Raw genomic sequence first — 12,408 nt, forward strand, 5'->3', positions numbered from 1 at the left:
ATTGGTGTGGTACCTGCAAGGGACCAGGTGAGTATATGTTGTTTAGATTTTAGCCCAACCACATATAAATTTATTTTATCTGTGGATAACTTCTTTAAGAACACCTCTTACCATCTAGAAATGTTTCATACAATAGTGTGAGGCATAATATGACTACTTCCATTTCATGTCCAAAAACCTTCATAGCTTATGAGTTCTATTTGCAGTTAGCAAATCCACATTGAATTTTAATATTGCTCCTAGTAAATATGAATTTTACTTACAAGACATACCATTGTATGGGAATGCATTGGTTTATACCGAGATCTTTACTTTAGAGTGTCTTTCATTTTCTCATGTATCTTGTTCCATAGCTCCCATCCTTTACCTGTTGTTGAAGCGGAGACTACTGAGAATGGTGTGGCCAAACCAGTAAGTGCTACTTTAAGAGGAAGTCCCACAAAATTGAAAACAGGCAGGGAGGTGCAAGAAAATAATAACGTAAACATACCCATTGCGCCACGCCCAGGTCTTGTTGACGGCCCCCAGCTGGAATTCGGGTACATCACATACAAGGTTCTTCCATCCGCAACATCATGGCTCGGCTGAGCGATTGCTCATTCAATGACTAGGGCGGTGTCCTGCCCAAGTCACTGTTTGGTCGAGCGGGTAACCACTCAGCTGAGTGCATGACATTGCAGCTAGGAGATCTGCAGGACATCTGCGGCTGTCAGCGGGACACAGGATCGGCGCTGCAGGGCGCAAGGATAGGTTACTTTACTGTTTATTATTTTCCTGCCTTCCCCTCCCCCACCCTTGCTGCCTGCCTCTTTTCAAGTCTGTGGGACTTTTCTTTTAATACTTATTTCAATTATTTCATATGGTTCTCTTAAAGGGGTATAGTGGGCAAAATAATAGGCGGGAAGAGGTTGGTAAAAGCATAACCAAGTTCTCTATCTCCCTCCACTCCACTTTTCGGCCTTCTTTATTTTCTGGTTCCTGTGATTTCAAAGCACCACAAATTTTGCCCGCTGAGCCAGTGATTGACTAAGACAGGACACCACTGCAGGCACTGGTTTGCTTAGTGGTGATTTCCTGTGGGGCTCTAAGGCGATGAATAAGAGGGCATGGACTAGCCAATCCTGGGTTTTGATGATGCCTGGGACATATTATGGCTTATGTGGTGGATAAGAGTGGGGATAAAAATGTATGACTGGCAGCCTGATAAGAAGCCCTATTTAGCCAGATCCGCCTTACTTAATTGCATTTCATTTCTTCTTTTTTCTTCCTATATAAGGTGACTGAAACTGAAGATGACAGTGATAGCGACAGTGATGATGATGACGATGATGTCCATGTCACTATAGGAGATATTAAAACAGGAGCTCCACAATATGGGTATGGCACTATGGCTTTACATTTATGTAGAACTTGTGTACGTGTTTTTTTCTTTATTTATTTTTAACATGTCACTTTTTAATACTTTAGGAGCTATGGGACAGCACCAGTTAACCTGAACATTAAAACTGGAGGTAGAATCTATGGACCTGCTGGTAAGTTTCAGCTTATTTATTGCTGGTTATCATCTCTTTTCCTTTCTTTTTTTTTTAAATTTAAAGTTTTTTATTTTCAAAGACAAGAAAAGAGAGTATACAATACAAATGGGAACTCGAGACGGCAAGTCCCTCTGGGGGGAAGGGGTAAATACAAGGAATGATGTAAATGCACAGGATGCAATTGTAATCGTGAACTGTAACAAAGAACAGTAGGAATGTCAACATCCGTAACATGACCAGAAAAAACGGGATCTCTTTTCCTTTCTATAGATACTTTTGTTCCACAAGTAAAACCATATCTGGAGATTTTTCGTAAAACTGTGTTATGCCTTTCTATTATTCTTCCTGATAAAGTATGAATAAACTGAGAACTAAAGCTATACCCAGACCTATCACCGTTGATCACATAGTGCCAGATTATGTATGGACACCCACCTATTGACAAAGGGTATGGTACCAATAGTTGTCATTTTATTCTGATATTTTCTGGAGGAGTATCAGTGGAAAGCACAATGAAAAGTTATGAGAAATGGGGCTCCAGAATAGACGTGTCAGGAGAGCTGGAAGAATTCACTATTTAGAATGTGTTGATGGTCTTAACATGTCAAATAAAGCTTTTTTTTCTTCCCAGTAAAAGTAGCACCACCCCTGTCCTTGGGTTGTGTTAACATTCAGCTCCGTTCACATAATTGGAACTGAAAAACCACACCCAAACTGGGGACAAGAGTGGTTCTGTTACTGTATGAAATTGGCCATGCTGGATAACGCCTTTAAGCTTAAGGCCCTATTACATGGAACAATTATCGACCGTTATGGACGATAATCGTACCGTGTAATAGAAGGCAAGGCTTCATGACAAAGTAAAAGAGAAGCTAATCCAAGAATATAACCTATTTAATATTTTACTGTTGCAGGAGGAAAAGTTAAAGGGGTAGATTTGGATGCCCCTGGCAGTATTAATGGCGTTCCTCTGGTGGAGGTGGACTTGGATTCATTTGAAGACAAACCTTGGAGAAAGCCAGGTAATTTGATGGTCTTTATATACTATATATACCTAATAAAAACATTACTGTTATATAGATATATCAATCTAGATAGACATACATTTTTGACATGAACTTTTGACATGAATTCCAGCAGTATTAATATATTTTTATAATGGTGCCTCCTAAGCAAATGATTGAATTGTTATTCTATCTTCTTTCTAACCTCTAGGTGCTGATCTCTCAGACTATTTTAATTATGGATTTAATGAAGATACCTGGAAGGCGTACTGTGAAAAACAGAAAAGACTTAGGATGGGCTTGGAAGCACTTCCAGTCTCTTCCACAACAAATAAAATTACGGTACAGTAATAGTTAGTCTTGGAAAATTTTACCTCTAAGGCTGGGTTCACACTACCTTTTTTCCATCATTTTTTTTTTTCATCCGTTTTTACAAAAAACAGGTAAAAAAAAGGATGCATTTGTTTGCATCTGTTTTGATCTGTTTTTCCGTTGACTTCCCTCAAAAAAAGGATAAAAATGCATAATTTTTTTTTAATGTACACAAAAATGTGGTTGACCGCTTTTGTGTATGTTAAAAAAACTGATGCGTTTTGATCCTTTTTTTTTTTATAATGGAAAAACGGATGCACACAAATGCATTGTTTAACCCAGCTATATTAACCCTTTCATGTCAGCAATCTGTATATATCTGTACATACCCTGTGTAGTAGGAATGTACATATACGTTCCTGACTGAGGGGTCCGGGAGCCGAGGATAATGAGAGGCAGCTGCAGTCCCGCAGCTGCCTTTCATTAACCTCTCAAATGCCTTATAAACACCTCCCCCCCCCCCCCCCTAATAAACGTTTAATATACCTCCTTGCCCATTATAAAAATGTAAAAAAATAAATATATATCGTAGCGTGCGGATTGTCGAATCTATTAAAATATTTCATTATTGTTCCCGCACGGTGAGCGGCGTAAACGAAAAACAAAAAACACCAGGATTACTGATTTTTTAGATTATATATCAGAAAAAAATTAATAAAAAGCGATCAAAATGTTTCTGTTACGCCAATATATTATTAATAAAAACTAGAAACCTGACACCCCAATCAGCCCTGTAGGTGGAAAATTAAAAGCGCTATATCTTTTAGAAGACTGGGAGGAACACTGCATTAATAAATCCGTGCATCAATGGGCTCAGGGGTAAAGAGGCATTCAAACAAGCAGTATTTATGGTATATTTATTACAGTAGGTAGCTCCCTGCTAATCATCAAACAGGCGATTTCAGTGGAGTACAGCCGGCACTTTTGCTTGACTTTTCTATGGACATAAAATGGAAACAGTCATGTGAGCACACTGTTATGTCCATTGGCTACTCCAAAGATGTGTAAAGGGACCATTGTGTAATGCTGGTGTCTTTCCTCTGGATTTGCCCTGTTCTAGTATAGTAGTGGATGACACTCTCTTCTAGGCTCATTTGTGCAAAGTTGATTTTTTATTTGGTTATAAATTGGCTGACAAGATCATTCGGGAGAGGAGTGAGAGACTGATCGCTCACACAGCTTCTCTTGATCACGGTAAGCAAGAAAGAACAGTCTGGACTATAGGTGTTAACAAAGGCTGCAGAAGAGAATTTGAACAAAAGTTTTAATAAACACCAAACCTATACACTTATGGTGAAAATGTTTTGCACCATAAGTACAATATAATAATAAAACTTTTACAGGTGTGCACAGCTTTCCTAATTTTATTCTTAAAGTGTACCTGTCATGGCAAAACAAAACATTTTTTTGAAATGTCACAGAGACATGTCAAAAGCTTTATTGGTTGGGATGTTCAGACCACAATCAATCAGAGCTCCTCTCCTCACTGTGAGCAGGAAGGCCTCATATACGGTCGTCTTGGTCAAGTGAGCCAGGAGGAAAAACTGTTTAACCTCCCATCTTACATCCCTGTGTGACTCTGATGCTGTAAGTTTTACAGTTCTTATCCCTGTGTATATTGTTCCAGTAACATTTATTATTTGATTTGCTGCTTGTTGTTTTATTAGGTACAACAGGGCAGAACTGGAAATCCAGAGAAAGATAGTGTTTTACAGACCACAAAACCAGAGTTTACTTCACCAACCTCTTTATTTAAATCTGGCGCTCCACCTCCAAGGTAAGATGTCAGAAACGTCTCATGCTTGCCCCTACTGCCATTGAGGTATGGAAAATGTTGCTCATGGTAGCCAGTAAGTTATCTTTAATAGTTTTGTTGCTGTCTATAGGCCGCATCATCCGTTTATGTGAACCAAATGCAAAATACATCAGATGATTGAGCTGTTTTCTAACTAAAGTCAAATATACATACTGTATGCTTTTGTCCATGTTAGACGCAAATCCCAGTCTTACCATGAGTTTAGATGTTAGTGTCAAATCAGCCTTAAGGGCTTCTATATACATTTATAGATAATTTTTTGAGTAGAATTTTTAAGTTGAGTGGTACCTGACACTCATCTCTCCCTAGATCGGTGTGCAGTGAGAATAGATGCCAAAATATTGGGTTGCCATGATTTTGCCCCTGTAAATATCCACCTATTCCGAAAGCCACACAATTGGCCAAAATTAAAACATGCTCACCACACCCATGTAGCCACTGCATCCTGTGCTCTATTCATTCTATATTCTACTCTTTTAAGCTCTACAATTGGAAGCATTTGGCAGCCCCGTAGAAAATGAATCGATTGTGGGGGCGGTATTCATTGGGAGTTGATGCATCCTTACGGATAGAGGATAACAATCTGAGATGGGAATACCCCTTTAAACATCAGCTTTAGGTTAGAGTCATAAACTATAAGGGGTCCGAACCCCTTTCAGCTTATCTCAGTGGTGGCCATAACTGGAATCCTGACACACATTCTTAAACATATGTTGTTTCCAGTATTTGTTAACATAACCTAATCTGAAACATATGAAATAGATAGGAGATAACTTTTTTATTTTTTTTCTATTTTCTATCTTGACAAATTCTTGCTTATATTGACAGTACATAAATATTTGGCAAAGTTGGTTTGAAAATGTTATGTTTTGTTATTCCATTGTTTTACAGTCGGAAGCTGTCGGGCACAATTGATGTAATTGGTCAGACCACCACCATCACTCGTGTGGAGGGTCGGCGACGAGGCGCTAATGAAAGCAATATTCAGGTATTCTGTGGCATGCGTCCAGCCACACTTAACATTGAAATGTTGTGCAACTATATATACTTGCTGATAAAAATCTGCATTGTTATATCCACAAGATAACATGAGCAGGAGCTCAGCAGTTATACACAGTGGGGCTTCTGCTTTCCTTGCTGGGATTAGTGTTGTCCCAGTTTTCACAATTAAACCCCTTAGATTCCACAGTCAGTAGCTACTGTGGCATCTAATTGGTTGACGAGGTTAGGGCTCCTACCATCTGACCATTAGTGCCAGTGGTTTTCATGGCACTCTTTCAGTGTCTGCCAGTTAGGCTGTGGCAAATGCATTATTTCTGTGGGTTACTGTGTATTTCAATATGTACATTAAGCAGTATGTTCTTTATTAATCTTCCATAATACAAAATCATGTTAAAACCTTCAATTATCCACATCCTACCCCATACAGTCTCCATATGCTAAATATACCCGATCTAGTTCATTACCATCCCTCATAAAACATAACCAAACAACATTATGCTCCGGCGGGGATTTCACCAGGGGGCTCAATCCATCCCTTTACCAGGTACTATCCAATTTTTAAACATCTAAACTCTTCCCCTTAGCATCACTATATCCCCGTTTACTAACACCACCACTATATCTTCCTATACTAACCGCAGAATCCAGACACCGCCGGGAGAGCACAACAAGCTAGCTTAATTTAAAATTTGTTAAGTTAACTCTAAGCCAGCAGTCTCTGTTGTCCCTCAGCAGAATTCCGCTCCCCTTGCGTATGTCTCACCCCCAGAAGAAGAGGGAAAAAAAAAACTAAATTACAAATTACAGAGAGATACTTCTGTTCTTTATCCACCTGGTAATTCCATCCATTCAGGGTACCCTCTTTGGCCGAACCGCCCCTTCTCTGGAGCCATTCTGCCCAGCAGAACCCTTCCCAGCCAGCCATTCCTTTCTGGAGCACAGGCAAGCCCACTCAGGCAGACCACCTATGCTCCATACACTCTACTAAGCTCCCGGAAGGGCCTCATCCACCATTTATCATGATAAATTATGGTCCCCCGGTCAGCTTCCATTCCAAATCATCCCTACACACCTTAGGTGTTATAAAATAAATAAATAGGTAAAATAAAAAAGAAATAACAATAATAACTAAATAATATATATATATATATATATATATATATATATATATATATATATATATATATATATATATATATATATATATATATATATATACACACACACACACACACACACACACACACACACACACACACACACACACACACACACAATAAATATAAAATAAATAAATATCTCTAATTTTACTGCTGGGACTTAAAGAAGAGCAGAGCCGGCCTTAAAAACAGCCGAGGCAATCACTCAATCTTATAATCCCTCATTTACCTTTACCTCTTTCCCGATTGTGTCCGGCCCCACGGCCCCACCTACAACCCATCCTTTCACCCACTATCAATATAAGGTTAACAAGCCACCCTGGTTCTTCCTTCTCCAGTTACAAATATAACATATATTCATCGATGGTCTTAGTTCAATAACATTTGGTCCTTTCCTAGACAAGAATCCTTTATCGGGTTTAGTATGGGCTGCGCAATTCTGTTAACTATACCCCACCCCCCACCCCCTTGGACACCATGGCGGGGGTAAAGAAAAAAAACAAACAAAAAAACCCCCAACAACATCTTGATAGTTTCCCCCTCGACATGACAGCACCACGGAGAGAGGGACCCCGCCCCCTGGGACAGGAAACCTGAAGTATAAAAGGATTAGGCCCTCCTCTCAACCTCAGTGTGGTTTCCTGTCCCTACGGGAAGCCTGGAGTTGGGAGGCTCGGTGTAGGTCTCTCTGGATTAAAGGGCCGGAGTTTTCTCACCTGCTGCGGCTTTCCGGTTGGGATGGCCAGAGGAAGACTCTTTTGGAGGTGTCGGTGTAGCACCGTTAAGCCCGACCTCTCCACACAACCTGCGTCCGAGAGCGGTTGGGCCGGACCGGAACCCTCAGAGTCTGCCAGTGGCAGCGGAGAGGGGGGGAGAGGTCTCCGGCAGACTGCCGCCGAGACAGGGCCCGGCCGGAGCATGCGTTCCACGTTAGGTCACTTCCGGTCCGGCGCGTGGGACTTCCGGTTACGTCGCATAGTTATGTGGCGGGGAGTTCCGCGGCGCATGGAGATGACGTAGGACGCCGGATAAAGCGTGCGCTGTGGGGAGATCGGCCGGCAGACTCACAGCGGATGCAGCCATGAGTTCCAGCAGCGAGGCAAGGAAGGATTCTTCTGGTGCTCCTGCCTCCTCCCGGGTACTGACTCTCTTCTCCCCTGGTAGGGGTGGTAAGATGATGGAATACTGCAGGCCCTAAGCCTAAAAGTTTGTTTTTTTTGTTTTCATGTGTAGGAATCTTCCAGGAAAGCTAAGACTCCCCATAAACATAAAGAATGTAGAGTTTGTAAAGGACGTCTTAGTTCAAGTTATGAAAAACCAACGTGTGAGGATTGTATTAATAAATTAGTTGCTGCTCAGGTTCCCTCCTTAGAGTCTATTCTATCATCAGTTAAGGACATGATTACGGGAATGCAGAGTTCTTCTGGAAGCACTACTATTGCAACTCCAGTATGTACCCCAGGGCCATCTCAAGGAGTTTCCACTATTTCCATTCCTGACCACGAGGAGGGGGCAGCTAATGAGGAGGAAGCAGAAGGGGCTGAGGAATCTGACACAGATGTTGGAATCAGATCTTTATTTTCTTTAGATGATGTATGTACCCTGGTTAAAGAAGTGCGCTCCACAATGAACATTGAGGATCCTAAGGAGCCGAAGTCCATACAGGACATAATGTTTGGTGGTTTGGAAGAGAAAAAGAGGAAGGTCTTCCCTGTGCATAAGAATGTGTCAGCCCTTATACAAAGGGAATGGAACAGGCCGGGGAAAAAAGGATTTGTACCTCGAGCGGTTAAGAGGAAATACCCCTTTGACGAGTCAGAAAATCCAGCCTGGGATAGAGCTCCAAAGATTGATGTTTCTATTTCCAAAATATCACGCAAGGATTCATTACCCTTTGACGATATAGGAGTACTCAAGGAACCCATGGATAAGAAAGCAGAAGGATTCCTTAAAAAAACCTGGGAGGCAGCAACAGGTGGTTTCAAACCTAGCATTGCAGGTACTTGTGTAGCAAGATCAATGATGGTCTGGCTCTCTCAGTTGGAAGAGGACCTCCAATCAGACGATTTCAAGGATAAATTTACAACAGCATTGCCTCTCCTTAAAAAATCTGCATCTTTTTTAGCTGATGCTTCTACCGATGCACTCAGATTTTCTGCTCGCTCGGCAGCCCAATCCAACTCGGCTCGTAGAGCCTTGTGGCTAAAGAATTGGTCGGGTGATGCAGTTGCTAAGGCAAAATTATGCACCATCCCCTGTGAGGGTGAATATATATTTGGATCATATCTGGATGACTTACTCGCTAAAGCCGCGGATAGAAAGAAGGGTTTTCCTATCTCCTACCAATCGAAACGATTCCAGTCCTTTCGTGGGCAAGGAAAGGAAAAGTTTCAGAGAAAGAACACAGACAAGTCTACTCGAGGAAGAGGCTACAACAGATCCAGGGGATATATGTTCTCACAGAAGTCCGATCCTTCCAAAAAATCCGCTACACAATGACGCCAGGCCACGGGTGGGAGGCAGGTTGCGTCATTTCGCACAAGAATGGCAGAAAATCTGCGGCAGCACTTGGGTAATGCGGTGTATTCAAGATGGCGTTCGCTTAGATTTCGTATCCCGACCTCCCACTCGGTTCGTCATAACCAGAGGTCGTCAAGAAGCTTTAGAAACAGAAGTCAAGTCTCTCCTAGAAAAGAATGTGCTTGTTCCGGTACCAGAATCGGAGAAAAATCAGGGGTTCTACTCAACCTTATTTCTGGTGAAAAAAGCGGACGAGAGCTACAGAGTCATCATAAATCTCAAGCCTTTAAACCAGTACCTACGGTATCAGAGATTCAAAATGGAGACCATAAAGAGTACAGTAAACCTGCTCTTTCCAGGTTGTTTCATGGCTTCGATAGATCTCAGGGACGCCTACCTACACATCCCGATCCACAAGGACTTTCAAAGATACCTAAGGCTGGCAATCTGGATAGACGACTCTCTGGTCCACCTACAGTTTCAGGCGCTGCCCTTCGGCATTTCCATCGCTCCTCGAGTCTTCACCAAGATAGTGTCGGAAATGGCAGCCCACATAAGAGAGGAAGAGGGCATCTTTATTCCATATTTAGACGATTTTCTTTTGGTAGCAGAAACGGAAGAAAAACTTCTGATAATGTTGGGAAGAACGCTATCCATCCTAAAGAAGCTCGGCTGGATGGTAAATCTCGAGAAATCCTCTATGGTGCCGGAGAGAAAAAAGCTCTTTCTTGGGATCACTCTGGACTCATTGACACAAAGGTCGTTCCTGCCCGAAGAGAAGATAGAAAAGCTACAAAAATTAACGCAGCTTCTTCTCAGAAACCCAGTGACATCTATAAGGAAGGGTATGTCTCTGCTGGGACTATTCACAGCTACCATTCCAGCAGTCCCATGGGCTCAGACTCACTCTAGACCTTTGCAGGCTCAGCTCCTCGAGGCCTGGGATGGATCTCCCAAGGGTCTTGACAGGAAAATCTCACTGTCCAAAACGACATTAGAGAGTTTTTCCTGGTGGCTATCTAAATCTAATCTCCTGCGGGGTCTTAGTTGGACTATTGATTCTCCAAAAGTGATAACTACAGACGCCAGCCCATCAGGTTGGGGTGCACACACCGACCGATACAATTTTCAAGGCACCTGGGACGATGTATTCATCGTTAGATCTTCTAATTTTAAGGAATTAGCGGCCATTTATTTTGCACTAACAGTGGCAGAGTCTCACATTGGTGGCTCTAATGTTAAGATTTTTTCAGATAATTCCACAGCAGTCTCAGTTATCAATAGACAGGGTACCACTAGAAGCCCTCTGTTATTGGACTTGTCTTATCACATATTTTCTTTTGCAGAACGCAACCTTTTGAGTCTGTCAGCAGTCCATCTGAAGGGGGTTCTGAATATAAGAGCGGATTTTCTCAGCAGACATCAGCTTCTACAGGGGGAATGGCGCCTGAATCCTTCTGTCTTTCAGATGATCACGGATCTTTGGGGGAGACCGGTCATAGACCTGTTCGCAACCAGGGGAAACAGACAGGTGAGACAGTTTCTTTCCTTGTCCCCAGCGGACCGGCCCCTAGGTGTAGACGCTCTAAGCCAGGCCTGGCAGTGGAGTCTGATGTACGCTTTTCCTCCACTAGCCTTAATTCCCCGAGTGCTAAAAAAGATCAGGCAGGAGAAGGCTCGAGTAATTCTCATAGCTCCCTTCTGGCCTCGCAGAGCTTGGTTCTCAGGTCTCAGGTCAATGTCAGTGACAGACCCTTGGGTCTTACCGGACCGTCCGGATTTACTCTCTCAGGGACCGATTTTTCATCAAGATACGAAACAACTGCACCTGACGGCCTGGCTTTTGAAAGGCTAGTTCTTAGAAGTCATGGACTCTCGGACGAGGTCATATCTACCTTACAGCGGAGCAGGAAGCCTACAACCCTAAACATCTATTTTAGAATATGGAAAACATATTTTTCTTTTTTGGGAGCCAAAAAGGTTGATCTTCATTCTCCTAACATAGCACAGATCCTAGACTTCCTACAGAAGGGTTTAGCCAAGGGCCTTAAGCCAGCCACCTTGAAAGTGCACGCCTCGGCCTTAGGAGCCTTATATAACCAACAGATCGCCACTCATCCTTGGGTGGTAAGATTCTTTAGAGCAGCAGCCAGACTCTCGCCAAGATTATCACCATCGGTTCCTCCTTGGGACCTTACCCTAGTCTTAAAGAGTCTTACAGATGCCCCTTTTGAGCCTTTGTCTAATATATCCTTAAAAAATCTTACACTTAAGACCGCCTTCCTGGTAGCGATAACATCGGCCAGACGGGTGGGGGAGTTGGCGAGCCTTTCATGCAGTGAACCGTACACCAAGATTTTGTCTGATAGAATTATTTTCAAACCAGATCCTGCTTTCTTGCCTAAAGTGGTGTCAGAATTTCATTGCTCTCAAGAGATAGTGTTACCCTCTTTTTGTGACAAACCAGCCAATGAGAAGGAGAGGGAGTTCCATTGTCTAGATGTGAGACGTTCTGTACTGCAATACTTAGAAGTAACAAAACAGTTTAGGAAATCTAGGTCTTTATTGGTGCAATTTTCAGGGCCCAATAAGGGGTGTAAGGCTAGTAGTAGTTCTATAGCCAGATGGATAAGGCAGGGTATTTGCTCTTCTTACTCTTCTGCTGGTCTTTCTCCTCCCCTTAGGCTCAGAGCCCATTCCACCCGAGCTGTTGCTACCTCTTGGGCGGAAAGAAGTGATGCTTCCATCTCTCAGATCTGCAGGGCGGCGGTTTGGTCCTCACCGCACACTTTTTTCCGACACTATAGGTTGGATCTTTCTGATTCCTCTGGTGTGGCCTTTGGGCGTAAGGTCTTACTGGCTATAGTCCCTCCCTAGTCTATCTTTCATCTCTGGTATTCTCTCCGTGGTGCTGTCATGTCGAGGGGGAAAACAGGAGTTACTCACCGGGTAATGATGTTTCCTCGAGTACATGACAGCACCATTACTACCCACCCTTT

At 42.6% G+C, this 12,408-nt stretch overlaps 1 protein-coding gene across 3 annotated transcripts in view; it reads left to right on the forward strand.

Moving 5' to 3' along the window:
* The window catches only part of FIP1L1 (factor interacting with PAPOLA and CPSF1), a 44,777-nt gene that overhangs the window by 3,208 nt on the left and 29,161 nt on the right, over positions 1 to 12,408 (forward strand). For all 3 annotated transcript variants that reach the window (XM_069977620.1, XM_069977621.1, XM_069977622.1), the window contains exons 3-9: positions 354 to 411; positions 1,277 to 1,377; positions 1,468 to 1,532; positions 2,450 to 2,557; positions 2,751 to 2,881; positions 4,579 to 4,688; positions 5,619 to 5,715. In XM_069977620.1, coding sequence (XP_069833721.1) covers positions 354 to 411; positions 1,277 to 1,377; positions 1,468 to 1,532; positions 2,450 to 2,557; positions 2,751 to 2,881; positions 4,579 to 4,688; positions 5,619 to 5,715 — 670 coding nt within the window. The remainder of the gene's footprint in view (positions 1 to 353; positions 412 to 1,276; positions 1,378 to 1,467; positions 1,533 to 2,449; positions 2,558 to 2,750; positions 2,882 to 4,578; positions 4,689 to 5,618; positions 5,716 to 12,408) is intronic.

The sequence above is a fragment of the Dendropsophus ebraccatus genome, chromosome 7 (genome assembly GCF_027789765.1).
Source record: "Dendropsophus ebraccatus isolate aDenEbr1 chromosome 7, aDenEbr1.pat, whole genome shotgun sequence".
NCBI classification, from domain to species: domain Eukaryota; kingdom Metazoa; phylum Chordata; class Amphibia; order Anura; family Hylidae; genus Dendropsophus; species Dendropsophus ebraccatus.